Consider the following 18562-nt stretch of genomic DNA (forward strand, 5'->3'; position numbering starts at 1 on the left):
GTGTTGGGGACGTGGTCCCGAAGGAAGCAGGTGCTTCGTGTTGTGCTGAACAAGGTTCAGGCACAAGCGTCCCGATAGACGCATAGCTGTTTTGAAACAATTTGCCTCGATGAGCATGATCCAAATGTGGATGCGCTATAACAGCGAAAGTGTTTCCCAGATGGGGATCGAACTTCTGGCCTTTAGCTTTCCAGTCCGGAGCTCTACCATTGAGATATAAGGGGAATACCCGTACGTCTATCCGAGAACGGACTACGCATGGTATAAGAGTGCTGCGCCCGGGCGAAATCGAACCACCGACCTGTGGCTTCCAAAGCCAACGTTAGACCACTGAGCTAAAAGGGTGTTGTTCTTAAGCTTGTTCACTAGAGAACAACAGCTCATGGAACGAGACGGCTGTGCCCTGGTGGGTTCGGGCCACCAACCAGTGGCTCTCAAAGCCAACGCTCAACCATTGAGCTAAAAGGGTGTTACCCTTAAGAGAGGACAATTGTTCATGGAACGAGAGGGTGACGCCCTGGTGGGATCGAACCACCGACCTATCGCTTGTGAAGCGAGTATTCAACCGCTGAGCAGTTGTCAACGACTCGGGTGAGTCAAGAGCATAGCTCTAAGCGGTTTGCGGCTCTTGAAGTAGGCGCGGGGCGCATGCATAGGTCTGAGACCACTTGAGAACAAGATGCGCAATGCGCTTGGAGCATTGGGGGAGATTGTAACGGGGCTATTTGGTTTTGAACACACAGGGATACGGAGTACCCGAAGAGTTATTAAATATCAGTACATAAGTTGGAGAGTCAACAAGGTCTCTCAGTACGCTGGCTGAAAGCAGCACGCTATACATTTGATTAGCTCTAACTATGCTAGTTAGTTATACATATATACTTACCCCTAGGCAGCTTGGCCGCAATAATAGTAAATAAAATACCTCTGGTTTTAAATCATAAAAGTTAGGGTATTAGCTCTGAGCCCTGGTCGTGGGCTGTAAGTTTCTTTGGATAAGGAACGGTGTGGGATAGTGCGTCCTACAAATGTCCTAAGCTGTCCTAAACTTTTTTATTCACTCGCGTTCTGTTCTAAAAATGATCTATCCTGTCATACAGACTGACTTAGATTACGTCCTAAAACCTGCCCGAAACCTGTTGTGCGTAATAGTATGTGCGCTGCGTCAAACTTTAGAACACACCTTAGCCACCCAAACCAAAACAAGCTGCCGAGGACGACCATCTCACTCGAACTATGGAGCACGGAGGGTACTCGACAGGTTTTAGAGAAACGGCAGATGGACGAGTACTACATGTAGACATGGTTAATCATAATATTGGTTGGACACCCGCGCGTTGGCAGTGTCCAGATTATATTGTAACTTCCTTTTTGGTAGAACTACTCCGGGCTACGCGCCGACCAATGCAGCCCTCCGCTTCGCTGCGGGTTCAAACGGTCCTCCTATAAGCCCTCATTTGGCATGATTTTCCATGCGCCTCACCCTCGAAACGCAGGAAGACCTTCAAGTTCCGGCCAGCTATGCTACTTTCGTCTCGAAACTGTACTCGACGCGTGCCAGATAATGCGAAATCGTAATACAGTGTCAGGCCTAAACACATTCTTTTAGAGGATATCCCATTAATAGTACTCAGTCGAGTGTCCTATTTGGACAGTGGTGTTGTCCCATTAAGCCAAATAGATTTCGACAGAATTGTCCTATAACTGTCCTATTAGAAAACATAAATTTCGACAGGATTGTCCTAAAACTTGTCGTAACGTCCTAAACTTGTCACTTTTTCTGTTTGTCTGCAAGTAATCTATAGTCCGGTTTAGGACATTTTGTAGGACGCATTGGCTTTTACCTAAGGAACTTAGTATTAGTGACCATTTGAGTCGAACGACTTCCTCTGACGCTTAAGTTACGGCGGCCCCGCTGCACTAGCCGTGTGCCATCACTTACCTGAAAGCGTTCCAGGCTGACCTAGCTGGTCGCATCACAAGCGACAGCGTTTCGCAGATCAATCACTGCGACCAAAAACTTCAACATGGCTACTCCAACCGCTTTTCCAAGCTCTCTTCGCACACCCTCGCACAGCAATTCCAATCGAAATTGCCGGATCTCTTTCACGACAAGGCCATTAACCCCATGCCCTAAATTCCCTTACATTCTTCTACCTTGAACGTCTCGAGCGTCGAAGCTAACAACTCGTTCCGCTCCAGCCCGAACGATGCGTTCTCCTTGCACTTGCTACCCCCGGTCTATCAAATCCCAGCGCTTTCGTGCGCTCTGCTGTGCCCTCCCGACCAGACTTTCTTTTCCTAGTTAAGAACACTTCCACTCTGGGGAGACCGTTTCTTTCCCTAGTTAAGAGCACTTCCTCTCTGGGGAGACCGTTCCTTGACGAAAGCAAGACTTAGTGAAAAGGGCAAAACGAGTGATAGGCTCCTTTGTCAGAATGGAAAGTGGGGCTCTTCGAGCTCGAATCGTAAGGGAAATCGAGGAGTCCTAGAGGAAGGAGGTAGCGGGAGTGCGAATGGAGCTATTGGGAAGGAGCACGCCGTGCCACAAGTGCGGGAAAAGATCGCGCGGAACGGTCCCGCATGCCTCCCTGAAACAGATTCGATCTGACTGTACTTCTCTTCCGCCAACAGGTCAGAGGTGATAAACCTGCACAATTCCACTGACAAAAAAACGGACTACTAAGTTGATCTCTGCCCCCCCCCCTACCGTTCTCAAGAGAAAACCGGGCTTGCGAGAATTTGTCAAAGAGCCGGATACTTGTGACGGTGAGATTGACGCTTTTCTGGAGGGAAAGAGAGTGATTGTCTCGGTGAGAAGAGTCGAAGTGCTTTCAACCGGTGTGTCCCCACTGATCTGCTAATTGACACGGGAGCTGGCGCCTACCTAATCCATCTTTGAATCTTGAAGTGAATAGGATGAAGCCAAGATCCTCTTCGACAGTACCGGCAGAGCCTAAATGTGGTCTCAGGACACCCTCTGAAGACTAAAGGGGTAGTCGATCTACCCCTACGCTTAGGCTCGGTAGATAGACTGATCTCCTTTGTAGGTCGTGGAACGGCTTCATATTGACGCTATACAAGGAACGGATGCCCTTTGAGAATTCCGGGTGTGGTCGACTTGGACGAGAGCTTGGTGACGCTTAAAGGTACGGCCCCTCGAGTGATAGAAACTTATACCACTCGCATATGTTTTCCGTGGTAAACACACGGTTCTGCAAGGTGATTACAGTGCAATGAGCCGGTGTCTAAGGGATCCAATGCTAATTCCACTTTACTTTCCTAATATCTCTTCGTTACTCGGTCTTCGAGCATCTGGTGTACATGTGTGTCTCGTCACGCTCGACATGAGCTCGACCAGAACTTTGGACAGGCTGGCCACAGCGCTTACTCCACACGTCCTCGTTGTCCATATCCATCAAGTCTTAAACAGCATTTCAGCTCCGATCTCGGGTTGGAGAAAGAGACCAACAGGCTTTGAGGGGGTGGGGGGGGGGCTCGCTGGTTTCAGCAACATCAACGACGTTGAACCTTATGCCTAACGGATCACAAGGCTAGGACTTGATTCAATTTGTCTGGCGGAGACAAAATGAAAAGTGATCGCTCGGGCGACACCGCGTCACTGATAGGCACAAACGGTAGCACACGTCTTGCCAGATTCATGGATTTTCTGTGACGTGAGATGTTGAATACTTCGTAAAAAGTAAACTAAACGAAACGATGTATAAGAGAAAGGACTAGGTGACTGCATTACCCTGTTAGTGACTCGGTGCCTCCCGAGCGATCACTTTTATTTTGCCTCTGCCAGACAAACCGAAACAAATTCAAGCCTTCGCTATGAGCACAGATCAGAAAAATCGAAGCAAATTGAAAAGAGTAAGGTCGAAAACCCCGTATTTTGTTTTCGTCGTTTGTAAAAACTTTTTACTAAAAAGTAAACTAAACGTACGAGAGAAAGGGCTGGGTGATTAAGTTACCCATGATCCGCCCACGACGAAAGCAAAATGTGGGGTTTTCGACCTTACTTTCTTTTAATTTGCTTCGATTCGTCTGATCTGCGACAAAAAGAAAATAGAAGACCCCCGCTACACTTCGGAATCAGAGTTCTAATTGACGTTTGTGACTTAAGAAAAAAAATCATGTTAAATTACCAGAATAACTCGATGTAATCACCAATCTTTCATTGTAAAGTTCTCGGGAAAGAGCAGCGTCCTTTGTTGGCCGCTCTTGTTTGCATAACTGATTTTGCCTTAAACCGACAAAGAAGATGTCGTTCCCTACCAAGGACATGCTGATTGAATTTGAACTAGTTCATGGTTCTACAGAAGTTCCCACAAGAGATAGCAAGTTTGAAGGGTGTACTTCATTCTTGTCTGGGCTTTATCGCTACGCCATCGAGCTTAAGAACAACAAGCTGAGCATTTGGATGGAGAACCGCAATAGCAAGAAGCAGTGGTACGGACATTGATAGCTCGCCATTGCCAGCTCCATGACAAAATAACAATTTGTGCGCTCTTGCTTCAAGGTACACGGGCGATTTGGACAAGCAGGTCTATGTGACGGCTGACAACGCGCTCATTGGCGCATCGACTGAGGACTATCTCCAGGTATGCCTGCTCTCTGCTTTCAACTTTTCTCCTTGGCTTTGCTAGCCCCCTTGACGTACTCACAGCGTTTCTCAAAAGCTTTTTCAAGGAGCGCTTTCGTGTCCTCCAAATGATTATAACAACTCTCGGCGAGAGTTAACGGAGAGGGAAAATGGAGTTGCTGAGCTAAGGTTTATCCTAAAGCTTCGTGTGTTGCACGCGACGTGGGAAGCCAAATTCGAGTTTCTACTCGATCCGGTTTCTGTTGAGCGAATTGACATTTTAGAGGCACAGTTGTACGACCACGAGGAGGAGCTTAAGAAGATCAACACCCTAGAGGCTAAACTGCGCCAACAACAAGAGAAACTGGATAAGCTCGAGGTTGTAAAGGCCACACCAACTTCTTTGGCCGAGTTCAAGGCTGTACGCACGTTTGACGATAGCAAGAGAATAAAATGGATCGAAAATGGATCCGACGAGCTTGTCAAGAACTGCGACGATGGCACGCTGAAAATTCGTCGCGACGGGGTGTACCTCATCGCAGCAGTGATCGAGAGAGACAGCGAGAGAGATGGATTTAGTGATGACGGTGAAGAGGATGATGACGATGAGGAGGATGAAGATAACAAAGAGGTGAGCTTGCTCAAGAATGGCGAATGCATTCAGTATGGCTATTTCGCGGAAGATGGCCGCATCGCGTCCCCGATGACAGTTGCGCGTCTGAAGAGCAACGATGAATTGTTGGTTACAGTAACGTGCATGCTTGCAAACACCTCGACGCTGTTTATCACTCGACTTGCCGACTAAATACTCGCGTTGTTAGACTCGTGTAGTAGTGACTTGCATGCACGAGGATTGCCGGAGGTTTTACAGTAACGTTTTCCCCTTCAAATCTATCGCTTCAGCGAGTAGTTTTTATCAACAGAGTGTCCGGTTTCCTGTCGACTGCTCTACAGGAAACGTGATGAAGCAGCGAGCGTTAGTTTGGGTCACTAAAATTTATTGTCTCACTTATATTTGAAGCTCGTTATTGCCAAATTCGATCTAATTCCATGCAGCCCTCACAATATATTATACGTGATGAGGTGTTCCTCAAGGCAAGTTATAACAGAAGAACAAGTTAAAACGAATACTAACGTTAATTAAAGAGGTATCGACTTTTACAGTAGCATCGAATCGAATCAGTAATTCAATTTCTTCTATTTTGCAGCTTCATTGCTGCTCGTAAAATATTTCACTCTCACTCTAACAACTAGCTCTATCTCTATAATACGAGACCCCCTTAGGATATCTCTCGTCTGTTCTAACTCACGTTCAACCTCACATTCAGATCCAAATGACCACCTTCGGCAGCGTGGGGTAGCCACAACATCAAAGAACCACCTCCCGTGCCCGGAAGACCCAAGAAGCCTGGACGCCATCGATCCAAATACAGCGTCTTGCCGCCCAGCTTCTTCACAGTCGATTTCCACGTGGCTTTTCCGCTTGCAGCGACGTCCACTTCGTCGACCTTGTCTCCCCCAGACATGATGTTTACCGTCACATTTTTCGTATCGTAACTGCTGAAGTTGATGATCACCTCACCGTCTCCCTTTTTCGTCCAAGACATGGTACTGCTCTGGAAAGCTTTCTGGACGGTCTTCAATCCAAGTGTATGCGGATGGGTACCATCGTCCACCTCTCCGATAAACTGTGTGGGGCCGCAGATAGCCATGAAATAATCGGAGATCATACTGGAAATACCAGTCATATCGAAGCCCGTCACAACCCAAAAGTTGAGGCCTTGGTTTAGTGCCTTGTAGGTGTACTCGTTGGCCTTGTACGACGTGCCGTTGTTGCTTTTCCCCTTCGTAATAAGGTCGTTGATGATCACCCCGAAAGTCTTTCGGATCTTGTCACGAGTCCTGTACGCAGTAACATCGTTGGATTGTTCAACGAGCAGCTCCATGCAATTACTTGTTACCATGGCAATGTCTGTCTTCACAAGCTCAGTATCCTCAATTGCAAGTCGCAGTTGATCCTCAGTAATACCAGGATTCTGTTCCCGAAGCTCCCCAATCGTAGCCCAAGTACGATCGACCAGTCCTTGCAAGTCGTGGCCACAAGTCGATTTGGACTTCAGAGCGTCCGTGAGGTATCCGATCTCCCCTTTAGTGATCATCTCCGGTGGAGCTGTGAAGTTTGCGCCTTTAATGAAGGCTTTGAACCGGTTCCAGCTTGTGATCAGCTCATCATCGTGCGAAAGAACTTGCGTCAAAATATACTGGGTCGAAGCCATGACTCGGTCTGCCACCCACCACGCTCTGGTTGGCTTATCACCCGTGCAGAACTTGACAGTGATGGGGAGTTCCACCACCACAGCGTTTGATTGGTACAACATAGTTAGGATTTTGTCCTGAGAAGCTTGAGGGTCTGCGCTCTTGACACTGCGGATGTATCGGAGCATGGCTCGGATCAAACCAAGGATCATACAGGAACAATACACGGCGGTTCGAACCTTCTTGGCCATAAGAGAAAACTTGCCGAACCAGTTGTCCATGATTCCATTGAGACCGACATTGATAAGTGAAGAGACCTTGTAGAAGATTTCACGACCACAGTCGTCGTTTTGACGAACACACTCAATGCCGCATCTCACTGGGAACTCGATCGGACATTCCGCCCAGCAGGTGTTGGTGGCCTCGTGACGGTCGTAGTTGGACGGACATTTGTCCATGATATGAGCCTCCCGCCAGCAGGCAGCGTCACCTTGCAGTTCTGGGGGGCCTACCCAATTTCGGTACGTCGGTACAACGGAACTCTTAGCAGTGAGCGGAGTTGCGAGCTTATACGAAGCGCCTGAGCCATAGGTGATCAATGCTGAATAATTGGACGACGAGCTGGACGTCACCGTCACTCTAGACTCCTCACCCGAAGCCATCAGCGACGATGCTGATGGCCGTGAAGACCTCGATGATCCCGATCCTGAAGTCGAAAACGCGTCAAAGACTGCTGCGAATGATATGGCGCCCGTCCCCGATGTGGAGCCTGAAGCTGAGGATGAGAGCGCCTCGATGATAGCTTTAATGGATCCGGAGCCAGAAACGAATGGTGCCGACCCGGAACCAGATCGTCGTACTACAGTAGGTGTGGCAAATGTCGGTCGAGGTGTACCATTCTTGGTGACGATCACACTGGTCGATGCAGGTGTGTTCGTAACCAGGACCAAAGAGGCGAAAAGCACCTTCAGCCACGCCATTGCGCTATCGAGCTGAGAAATGTGCACTTGACGCTGCAAAATGGAGAATGAGTGAAAGGGTTCTTTTAGCTGAGCAATGTGATGGGGCACATGGAGTGGACACAGACTCGACTAGTACAGCGCGAAACGGTGCCAAGCGCTGATTGGGTCCACCTCCAATCTAATCGTAAATATCAGTTACCCCAACTCCGCATGTGTTTCCCGCTTTTAATTATTGACGAACAAATCTTGGTTTTGCATTCCGTTGGTTCATTTTTTTTGGTTGAATAATCACGATACCGGTAACTTCATTTTTCCAAGTGAAGAACCGCCCTTTTAAACAGCTCAATTAACTTTAAAAAAAGAAAAGAGTGTTGTTTCCCGCACAATACGCGTGAGTACCACGGGGTCTTAGTCCTTGTACCACTGTAACTTGGTCTAGATTAAAGAATGCAATCCGGTGCTGTGTTCCGGAGAACGATAGCTTCAGCTGTACACCTTGGCTTAAAACCCCGTCTGATTTTGTCAGAGTGACATAATTTATATTTTGAGCCCCTCCAAGCCCTAAAAAAGCAGTGCAAAACTTGGCTCTGCACGGTGGAGAAACGAATTCCAAGATCATGCTCTTCTCTATCCATTATTTTCACAGCTGCATACATGTGCCATCGTACGTGAGCTTATACTCTTTGCTATCGACATCGGTAATTGCAATCAACATCGTCTGGGCTGGGTTTTGATGTCAGGGGGCACACGCGATTTGCCTGTACAGGGCACGACCATTATCCGGCTTATTCGTATCAACCTCCAAACATGGACACTGTGATGCAAATCGGTGATGCTGCATCCGTCGACGGGGTCCCACCCTGCGTTGTGATTTAGCAAGTCGAGCCACCTCACGGCTATAAACGCGGTTGATTGGGTAACTGCGCCGGAGCGTCAAAACTCGAAGCGCGCCGGCTACAATAATACTGAGGATCTGACGAAGTTGAAGAGGTTCGGCCAATCACCGACTTTCGTCAGAAGCCTTTATTTTCAGCCAATCACCACTAGTACATAGCCTCTCTTTTCTGATAAATATTGTATCCTTTGAAATATTTATGACTCATATTCCACTTTTAATTAAAAAAAATGCCACGTCCAATTCGGGTGCTGTGTCTCCATGGGTGGCGAACCAGCGGCAGCATCTTACAGCGCCAGACAACTGCTCTACGTGAAGCGTTTGGCCCAAAGGCCGAATTGGTGTATGTAGACGCTCCCTGGCCCGCATCGGGTCCCGCACAGGAGCTGGTGCGCTCGTTCTACGGCAAGAACGGCCCATTCTACCAGTGGTGGGACGCGCTCAAGCGCGAGGACGGCGATACCTATCGCTACGAGGGCTTCGAACATTCTCTAGACTTCCTGGTGGGTCAAGTTCAGGCTCTCGGCTCTGTGGATGCTATATTGGGGTTTTCGCAGGGGGCAGCTGTTGCCACCTTGTTGACAGCGCACTACCTTTCGTTCTACGGTCATGTGCCCTGGAAAGCTTGTGTTCTGGTAGGGGGGTTCTACCCTCGCAGCCCAGAGACGCTGGAGCTGCTGGATGCAGCCAAAAGCTCAGTCGACGGGGCCATCAACGTCCCGTCGGTCCATGTCATGGGCAAGGCGGATCCCCGAGTTCCCTTGATGGAGAAGCTGTTTAGAAGCTATACGAGCTCCAGACGAATCAGGTTCGACCACGACGAAGGCCATAAATTCCCGTCCCCACTCAAGTACAAACAAATGTACCACGACATCGCCCAGGAGGTACTAATTATGACGGGCCAGGCCTGGGCGTGACTTGTAACGTACAGCTAGACCGCTAACACGTAGTTTTGGTTTAATTTGAAATGCACAAATCCTTCAATTCTAGATGCTGTACTAAATTTACACACATCATGTCGAATGTAGTGGACGAAGCGCCGGAGCAGCTTGTGGTGCGACTTCAGACTCTTTATCGAGCTCGTCGTGCGCGACGTGAAGCCGTCGAGCTGGCCAATAGCTCGTATCTTAAATGTTGGGATACCGTGAGTGGGTTGGCCTACTACTGCAACTTACGCACTGGCCTGTCGTCGTGGAAGAAGCCACTTCTTTTGGCAGCTCGAGACCCCGTTGAGTCGTCCCAAGACTTGAATAATGACACTGACGCTCCGATCGAAGTCCCGGTAGAGTCGAATTATGATCCAGCTGTACAGCTGAGCTTGATAGATCGACAGCAGCGTCGCGAGGAGAGCGTGTCATTCAAAAAGAAGTGTGAGGACGAAAAGCTCAAGTTAATGCTTCGGCATCGTCGGAAGATCGCTCGTGCCATGCGACGCTTTGAGAAGAATCTGCTGGACGAGAAGAGTGAGAGTCGACAAGAGCGACAAGCTAAACTGAAGTATGCAAACCAGCAGCTATTACGCGATCTCTATGAAGGCAAAAGGGTAGCGAGATCTACTCAATCTGAACCTCAGAGACCTGCTTCTCACTAGCTTTGAATGTGCCAGAAAGAAAATGTGCAGACTATTCGTGAGGCAGCGATGCGAGGCAACGTGGACCGCGTTGAAACATTGCTTGTTATGGGCTTCAGCGCTGATGCCGAGAGTGTACGTGGGCTAAAATCTAGAGTGTCATACAGTTCTAGAACTGACTTTGTGGTGCTAAATCTGAAGGCCATGGGGTTGACTCCACTACTCGCTGCGTGTCAGAGCGCTCAATTAGAAGTTGCTCGTCGCTTGCTATCGAGCAGAGCTAGAGTAGACCACGCGCACGTCAAGACAGGCCGAACAGCGCTCATGGAAGCTGCCGGTCGTGCAAACCCCCCAGTCCTGAAAGAACTCTTACGATATGGTAAGACATGCCTCGTCGTAATTCATAAAATCCAATCATAACTTGAGAATTATGTTTTGATAAGGTGCTCACATTCACGTGGAGGACGAACAGGGCGAGACGGTCTTCGACTGTCTAAAAGATGCCGCGAATCGGGAGATCATTGAACGTGCGTGTCAAGTCTGGTCCAGTGAGAACGCAGCGCTATTCCCTACCGAATTTAGACAAGTCTCTCTTGCTTACGCGTTAATCAGGAAACGTCAGCGGGATCTGTACGAGGCTGAAAAGGTAGCCACACGTAGAGAACTGACCCAATCGAAGCAGACACTTCAGCGGAAATGTGTGGAGGCAAAAGTCCGCTACGACCAGGACATTCGAGGAAGCAGCTTCGAGCCGACGCTATTGCGGCGGCTTTCGGCGACCGAAGCTGCCGATTCTCGATACGACACCGAGCGTCGTGTGTTGCTGTTAGAGATTCAAGAGGCTGTAGACAGACTTCGTGCCAGTGAACGACCCTGTTTTATCCCAGAAGCAGCCATTCTCAACATCCTGTCGTTTTGTGCGAGGCATTGGTTTGAAGTCGATTCGAGGAAAGCGAGGAAAAGGAAGAAAATGACTCGCTCCGAGTGTACACTTGTCGTCGTTCCGACATCACTCCGACCCCCACCCGATCAACTTCCAGACGATCTTGAAGCGGAATGGAACTCGTTCCAACACACTCTCAAGGTATCACACACCAAATGATACGACGTAATCCTCTTTCTATCGAGCTCTGATGTGTTTCTGTAGGATCATTGTGACCAACTGCAGACAGCAATGGGAAACGAGCACTTCGACGCATCGAGCGGTGTCTCAAGAGACACAAACGGGGAAAGTCTGGCAACGCTCGACGTTTTCGTCGAACAAGGGGAGAATCTACCATACCGCGACCCTCGAATAGGAGACATGGTACGATTTAGTCTTCTCAGACTGAAGATTCAAATGCATATAATATTTAACTGTCTAATTTCTGTAGCTTGATCCCTACGTGCGCGTCTTCCTGAGGTCAACTTCAATTCTTCAAAGTACGGAAGTGTTCAAGTCGGAGATGCGCGTCGCTGACCGCAATCCTCTGTGGGAGTTCCCGTGCCATATCGCAGCCGTGTCGTCGGTCCAGAAGGAGCTTGGCATCCAAGCTGTAGACTCGAAGCGAGAAGACGTCGCAGGTGAAGTGACGATCTTTTTGCGCTCACTCTTAGACCAAAAAGAGCACAAAGAGTGGCATATTATGCCTCCAACACTACGCCAGCAAATTCTTGAGAAAAAACCACGCGAGCAATCAGCGCGAATCCGTGTATCTGTCAAGCTAACCCACACAAAGGTGACACCACTGGAGCTTCCACATATGATCTCTACGACTGATAGATCTCTTGCTCTTTGCCACTCTCAGTCCATCGTACTCACCCGCGAGCTCCAGCAGCTTCTGAAAACCCGCCAGGTTCTTGTCAACAAGCGTCGCAACGTCATCCAAAACGCACTTCACTGTCGACTCCAACAATTGCCGTAGTTTATACTCAAAACATTTATTTTTCTTTTATCTCTTCCTCGAACCTTCTGTGCGTGCCCTGTGGCTTGTTCCTCTCGCTTCTTCCGTGATTCCTGTGCTTGCCCCGATAGTTATTCTTTTTCCCTTCGTGCGCTCTCTTGCCGTACTTGGCGCTCGCCCACTCTGGTAATTCCGGCAACTTCACTTCTTCTCCCTCTCCAAGTCGTTTGTACAGATCCTCGACGTACATGTGCTTGATGAGTCCTGGGGGTCGAGCCACCTTGAAAGCTTCCAGAGCGTCTGTGACAGTGTAGCCCAGCCTCTCGACCATATACGTGACAACGAGATATCCAGTCCTGTTAAGCCCGTGAGTGCAATGCATCGCAATATTCCCTTCTGACTCCCTGGCAACGAATTCGTCGACAATGTTCATAAATTGGTCCACGTCACGACCATCCGGAGGTCCGTTGAATCCCTCGATCTTGAGCTTGACATATTCCACTCCCGAGTCCTTAAATTCACGCTCTCCGTCGTAATATTTGAAGGTATTCGTAAGGTCGATGATCATCTTGACGTTCAAGTTTTGGGCCTCTTGGGTCTCCAAAAAGTCCTTCGGAGTCCAAATTTCCTCCCTTTTATTGTGGAATTGAGGCAGATACTTAGCGTCCAAAGGCACCCGAAGCGGCAGGAAGTGAGAGGTGCCCACTAGTGTACCCATTTTGGCCACATCGTCCCAATTGTCGGGGATCCGATTCTTCTTCGGCATCTCGCGTCGTGTGCTGCGTTTCCGGTGGCGATTCCGGTGCGAATTGTGAGATTTTGAGCGGCGACGAGGCGAGCGACTGCGGCTGCGACTGTGGCGGCGGTGGCGACGATGACGGGGCGGAGACGCACTGCGACTGCGACTCCGGGGCATTTACTGTGGCCGAGGAGCTCCACTCAGTTGATGAAGAACACAATACGGTTGTACGACTTGATTTTTTTAAAAATTATTTATGGCAGTTTTTTGTAAATGGCTACATATCGACTTCGGCAATTTGGTAAATACTGAGGTCTTTGCTGGATGCTTGGAGAGTTTGCAACCGTTTGAAACCTTTGGTGAACCGCAGGAAACTGCGCTGGGAGCGGATGAGGGCACAATTGACACAGCGTAAGAAGCTGAAGCGCTTGGGATCTGCGAGGAGAGCGTCCCAGATGAGAAGAGTGTCGGGAATGGAGAACTCGCGGGCTAAGAGTGCAACGTATCACCGAGAGCTGGGGGGCAGCCCCACCGAGCTAATGAAAGTGCATTTATATATATATATATCTTTGTTAGTGGCGAGGATACAGATAGTTACGCGATGAGTCTCGTACCAGGTGCTGCCAAAGAGCAGCGTCGTGCTGTCGGAGGAGCTTTGCTAGTCGCGCCATTTGCAAGCTGCAAATGGCGCGACTAGCACCGACTTGCAAATTGCTAGTTATTGCCGCCAAGAGGGTTTTCTGATGATCGAGTATACAGTATTTTAAGTGAGGCCATTACCGATACGAAAATGTGGTAAGCATCGGTCTCCACTTCCGACGCCGACGCGGTCGTTCGTGCTAGAATAAGATCCATGCCTTGAGCGTATCCGCGTCCGAACGCAGCTTGGCAAAGACAAAGATGATGTACAGCATCTGTTGCTGTGGCGTGTTGTGCACTGCCACCTCCTGCGAAAAGTGGGAGCTCACAACGAGTTCGAAACACATCCTGTCCACAGATAGAGCAAAATGACTATCTGTGGTACCTAAATGCCACGTTATCAAGAAAAGGATAAACATTGATCGTCGAGGTTTACCTTCTCAATCTCTGTCATGAGGAAAATGTCGCTGCGGTGTTCACTTTCTGTGCGAGCAGAGCCATTAGCATGTCGAGTGGCAGTTACCACCAACCAAATTGCGCTTCCATCGCTCGTAGTCGGCTCGGCGGCATTGTATCTGGTCATTCCATTGCTGTAGACCGCCTTTCACCCCCAAGCAGCACACGCCAGGCCTACGGTCGGAGGAGACATGAAGAGGTTTCGCGCTAGGTTTGCCGCCGTTGACGGTTCTATCGTCTGGAACATCTTTGCGAAGCTCCTCGACGTTTAAAGTGTTTAAAGCAAAGGGGTGATTGCTTTGTGGCACAGTATTTGCGGCAGATGCTTCAAGCGGTCCATCCGAGACTCTGCATCAAATGGTAACAAATTTTGCTACCTATTTGGGCTAGCAAATTGCATTTACCAAGTATTTCATCACCGAAATAGCTCGTATCAGCTTTATTTACTTGTTATGTTGCTGAAGCTGGGAGCATAATAGTTATAATAGTTTCGCTGTTCGTACCCGGCGAATAATAAAATATTAATACGGTATTAATAATTGTCTTGGAAGGTGCGACAGTTTAGTGGAACAACGTTTTTGGCATGTTCGTTGTGTGGGAAGATCGCTGAGAGATGGCTACACTTGAGTATGATTCGCCCAGAAAGTTGAAGTCGTTTTAAAAAAACAAGCAGCAGTTGCTGTTTTCTCACTCGGAGCTATCCTTTGGAACAAGCCCATTAATAGTCGTCTACACTGTAATGATCTCGGCTTCTTCGTCCGGCTCGTTGCGTCGCTCATTGAGCTCTTCCTACAGCATGTAGCCCAAATGGATTTTCACCTTTCAGGTCTGTGACATGTGCTCGGTGCCATCAATATCCTCTTTAAATTGATACAAAAAGGCTGGTTGTGTACTGGTATTCTATGCTCTGTATCAACGATGCCATGCGCTGATCAAGGTAAAGTACTGTATATTTTCAATTCAAGTTGTTCCCGTTCCCAGAAAGCTTACAGTCGATGCAATCTTTCATGATGATATCGATCATGCTCTTCGTATCAACCTTGGAGCAAATCTTTTGTGCCTTTTGAGTCAAAAGCCGCCCTCTATTGCCACCCTTTACAAATGCAATGTTCAACATTACGCGACATGAAACGAGCTTCATCTTTTATCTCTCATTGGCTAAATATCCGTTCCACCCGTTCTGATTCGCCAGCACTAATTCCGAGGTTCCTTTTCCTTCTCTAGGGGGGAACACAATCAAAAAGCCACCGGTCAAAGCGAACCGCTCACCATGGCGCAACCAGGCTCCAACCCGACGTCTCTGCCCCCCAACATCGACGTCTCTAACGTCAACCCAGAGCTTCTTCGAAGTATGATGGACTGTGTGGACACGTCGCTGTTCTCCCCCGCGCAACTGGCCAATTGGACGCATATGAAGGCGCGACTCACGTCCGCAGTGGAGCACCAGACGCCCGTGTCGCTCTCAACCGGAGACTTGGCCATGGTTAAGACGGAATTTGCACGCAATGAGGACTTCCGCCAGCCTCTACATCGCGAGGCCAGTATCCAGGACGTCCTGGCTTGTCTTTTGGACCAACAGCCGCCCTCGCAACGCTTGATGAGCTCGCAGAACGCAGGCGGCAGCTTCCTCGTGAGCTCCGAGAACGCCAAGCCAGAAGTAGACAGTAAACCGTCTCTCAAGAAGCTGCTGAGCTCCAACGACTTCTCTATGACGGAGAAGAAGGAGAGTCTACGACACTTACTGAGCTTCATTGACAATTCGTTCGCTAGCAACACGCCAGAACCTTTGACGCAAGTCTACAAAGACTGTGAGGCCGGTACGCTACAGAGACTGTCGAGTCTGCAGCTGATGCGGAGTTTCATGCCACCGAATCCTCAGAATGCGGGAAATACCCAAATTAACGGAGGGATGGGCACTCGCACCACGAGTTTCGAGATCATCCAAGCCATGCTCAACGCCACGTCCAACCAGGCGATTCAGAAACCCATGACGAGTCAGGACAGTTTCAGATTCCAACATCTAGCCAGAACTCTCGAGTCGATTGAGACGGATGTCTCGGCTATCGACAACGAAGACTACGGAGGAGACGACGTGGTGCAGGTGGATAATCTGGACAATCTACTGGACTACCATGGCTCGAACGGCACGTCAACCGCACCGACCAGTGCGTCAGCGTCGTCGCAACCTCAGTCGGCGGGTTTTGTGGACACACAGACGCTACTGAACCCACCCCGGAACATGTACACAGAGATGGCCCCGCCAGCACCGAGCTATGGTCAGTATTTGGACAGTCAGGGCTACAACCCGACAGTGGCCACACCTGCCAACTTACCTACCATGGCCATGCCGCAGCAGAATATGTCGTACCAGCAGCAACAGCAGCAGCAACTTTTGCAGCAACAATTGCTGCGTCAAGAGCAGCAACAGAAGCAACAGCAGCAGTACAACCAGCTGTATCAGAACGCGTTATTGCAGCAACAACATCAGAACGGACTCATGATGTCTGCGCCCGGATACGTTGGCGCCAACCAGCCCATGCCTCAGTTCCCCAGTATGCTCATGCAGCCGGGAGCTGCTCTCCTGCCACAGAAGCAACAGATGCGAGGCCTCCCGCAGCAACAAATGCGGATATCGACACACAACGGCAAACCTATCAAGACTGACGCCAATGGCACGCAGCTGTGCTCGGCGCTGGGCTGCAACCACGCAGCGCGAGTTAAAGGAATGTGCAAGCTGCACGGTGGAGGACGACGATGCAAGGTGGACGGATGTATGAAGAGCGCTCAGACTGGCCACTTGTGTATCGCTCACGGTGGCGGCAAACCCTGCAATGTCGAGGGTTGTCCCAAGACGGCACAGTCGCGAGGTCTGTGCAAGCAACACGGTGGCGGAGTGCGTTGCAAGTTCGAGGGATGCACCAAAAGTTGCCAGTCGGGAGGGTTCTGTCGTGGCCACGGAGGTGGCAAGAGATGTGAATACCCCAATTGTACCAAGTGGGCTCAGAAGAACGGACACTGTGCGAAACACGCACAGGAGATTGCCGCGCAACAGCTACAGCAGCAACAGGCGATGCAGGCACAGATGCAACAGCAACTTGTGCACCCTTAGCATGATTTTTTTGAATGAAGAACAACTATCGACTGAGATGCCGTACAGGAAGCAGAGTAAGAACCCAGTGCTGAAGAACACTGGGGTGAGCATGTAGTGGGTAGGTGGATGTCAGTGATGCTGCTCAAATAATAAAGCAACATGCGGCTGACTTGCATTAAGAACGAGATTCTGTAGTACTTGACATCACGACATATCTTACAGTAGTAGCTAACGTGAAGTGCTATTTTGACTCGGATTGATATCTACGACACCCGAATGTATGTGAGATACTTCAAAGTATTTTAATTCATTGCTACAGTATACTACACCTTTGCCCGGTCGATTCGAGATTATTTTCATTCAAAGTGATACTGACAAATTGACATTAGTAAAAAATCAGATTGAGGGTAAGCGAATCCAAAATCAAAATGAGCTTTGATGCATTCAAAGTGAACAGATGGAGACACTTTCCATCAACCTATTTCTCTTGGATCATGTCCTTCATTTCCTCCGCAGCATTCACCGCGTTGCGTGCATGGAGATCCATTTAGTAACCAGCGTAGGTGCAATGGACTCGATACTGTTGCGAACAGCTCGCTCAAGGAAACGCATTGTGCGCTCCTTCACGGTTAGAACGAAGCCTACATTGTCAACCATGTTGCTCCGATCGCAGATATCCTCTCGATAGATAGCGAGGTACTCTTTGACGTGCGCCTTTAGGACCAATAAGCAATCCTCGGAAATACCTTTCCTCCCTGGCTTTCCACGAGGCAGGTAGCCGTCGTGCTGCCAGTGGCTATCACAAGCCACGAGAGACTCAACGGTCTCAAGTTTAAGTGGAGAGAGGCTTGGAAATACCTTTCCTCCCTGGTCTTGAGGTAAGACCAAGCTCCTTACGGAACCAGCCGTCGATATAGATCGACTGCAGGCTGGAGGTGAACAGCCGGACTACAGCTGCGGTGCGCTAGCCAAACAAGACATGGTGGTGACGGGACCACTGGCGCTAGGTGACTCGGAATCGCTGAGCGAATCAGCAGTGCTGTGGTGCATGCAAACACACACGAGGTGAAGCTCGAGCCTGGTGTTATCACCGCACAGGCCCCTTGGTCATGGAAGACCTAAACGGAGCGTCTCACCCGCCGACAAAGTGGTTGCGGTACGTGATGTACGCAATGCGCCGGGTATAATGGGCCGTGGGGCCATACCCCAAGTGTAGTGCACGAGTGCACACACAACTGACCAGGTGGTGGTCGAGGCAATGCACCCAGTTGTAGCTGGTGCCGCGCCGAGCATGACACCGTGGTGATGGTTGCTTGCCTCACCATGGTTCAGTACCGCATGGGGTACTCGGTGTCAATGCCAGACACCAACGCCGCAGTGGCATGATGGTGAGATATGCCCCACCACGGTCGAGTGCCATCAAGGTACATGCTGTCGATGGCACACACTGTTATGGGTGCAAAGGATATGCGCCATACCACGA

The 18562-nt window shown here is 49.5% G+C and overlaps 7 protein-coding genes and 1 pseudogene across 8 annotated transcripts; 5 read left to right on the forward strand and 3 right to left on the reverse strand.

The window, feature by feature from the left end:
* Positions 1–273: 273 nt before the first annotated feature.
* On the reverse strand, positions 274–345 carry PITG_27007 (annotated as a pseudogene). Its single transcript has one exon. The product of its transcript is annotated as a tRNA-OTHER (tRNA).
* Positions 346–4267: 3922 nt separating this feature from the next.
* PITG_08371 (uncharacterized protein) lies at positions 4268–5393 on the forward strand (the record flags this gene model as incomplete). Its single annotated transcript, XM_002903714.1, has 3 exons — positions 4268–4455; positions 4526–4607; positions 4791–5393. 3 exons carry the CDS (start codon positions 4268–4270, stop codon positions 5391–5393), a joined length of 873 nt encoding a protein of 290 aa, XP_002903760.1.
* Positions 5394–5889: 496 nt separating this feature from the next.
* On the reverse strand, positions 5890–7302 carry PITG_08372 (uncharacterized protein; the record flags this gene model as incomplete). The annotated part of the gene is made up of 1 exon (XM_002903715.1): positions 5890–7302. The coding sequence occupies one exon, from the start codon at positions 7300–7302 to the stop codon at positions 5890–5892; it is 1413 nt and encodes a 470-aa protein (XP_002903761.1).
* A 1629-nt stretch (positions 7303–8931) lies between these two features.
* Positions 8932–9618, forward strand: PITG_08373 (serine hydrolase (FSH1)-like protein, putative; the record flags this gene model as incomplete). Its single annotated transcript, XM_002903716.1, has 1 exon — positions 8932–9618. One exon carries the CDS (start codon positions 8932–8934, stop codon positions 9616–9618), a length of 687 nt encoding a protein of 228 aa, XP_002903762.1.
* A 98-nt stretch (positions 9619–9716) lies between these two features.
* Positions 9717–12175, forward strand: PITG_08374 (uncharacterized protein; the record flags this gene model as incomplete). Its single annotated transcript, XM_002903717.1, has 8 exons — positions 9717–9929; positions 10014–10244; positions 10308–10406; positions 10473–10650; positions 10715–11355; positions 11419–11577; positions 11645–11989; positions 12059–12175. 8 exons carry the CDS (start codon positions 9717–9719, stop codon positions 12173–12175), a joined length of 1983 nt encoding a protein of 660 aa, XP_002903763.1.
* A 110-nt stretch (positions 12176–12285) lies between these two features.
* On the reverse strand, positions 12286–12920 carry PITG_08375 (uncharacterized protein; the record flags this gene model as incomplete). The annotated part of the gene is made up of 2 exons (XM_002903718.1): positions 12286–12309; positions 12360–12920. 2 exons carry the CDS (start codon positions 12918–12920, stop codon positions 12286–12288), a joined length of 585 nt encoding a protein of 194 aa, XP_002903764.1.
* A 2319-nt stretch (positions 12921–15239) lies between these two features.
* PITG_08376 (uncharacterized protein) lies at positions 15240–16213 on the forward strand (the record flags this gene model as incomplete). The annotated part of the gene is made up of 2 exons (XM_002903719.1): positions 15240–16025; positions 16090–16213. 2 exons carry the CDS (start codon positions 15400–15402, stop codon positions 16211–16213), a joined length of 750 nt encoding a protein of 249 aa, XP_002903765.1.
* Positions 16214–16239: 26 nt separating this feature from the next.
* Positions 16240–17097, forward strand: PITG_08377 (uncharacterized protein; the record flags this gene model as incomplete). The annotated part of the gene is made up of 1 exon (XM_002903720.1): positions 16240–17097. One exon carries the CDS (start codon positions 16240–16242, stop codon positions 17095–17097), a length of 858 nt encoding a protein of 285 aa, XP_002903766.1.
* Positions 17098–18562: the final 1465 nt, after the last annotated feature.

Source organism: Phytophthora infestans, genomic scaffold (genome assembly GCF_000142945.1).
Source record: "Phytophthora infestans T30-4 supercont1.13 genomic scaffold, whole genome shotgun sequence".
Taxonomy (NCBI): domain Eukaryota; phylum Oomycota; class Peronosporomycetes; order Peronosporales; family Peronosporaceae; genus Phytophthora; species Phytophthora infestans.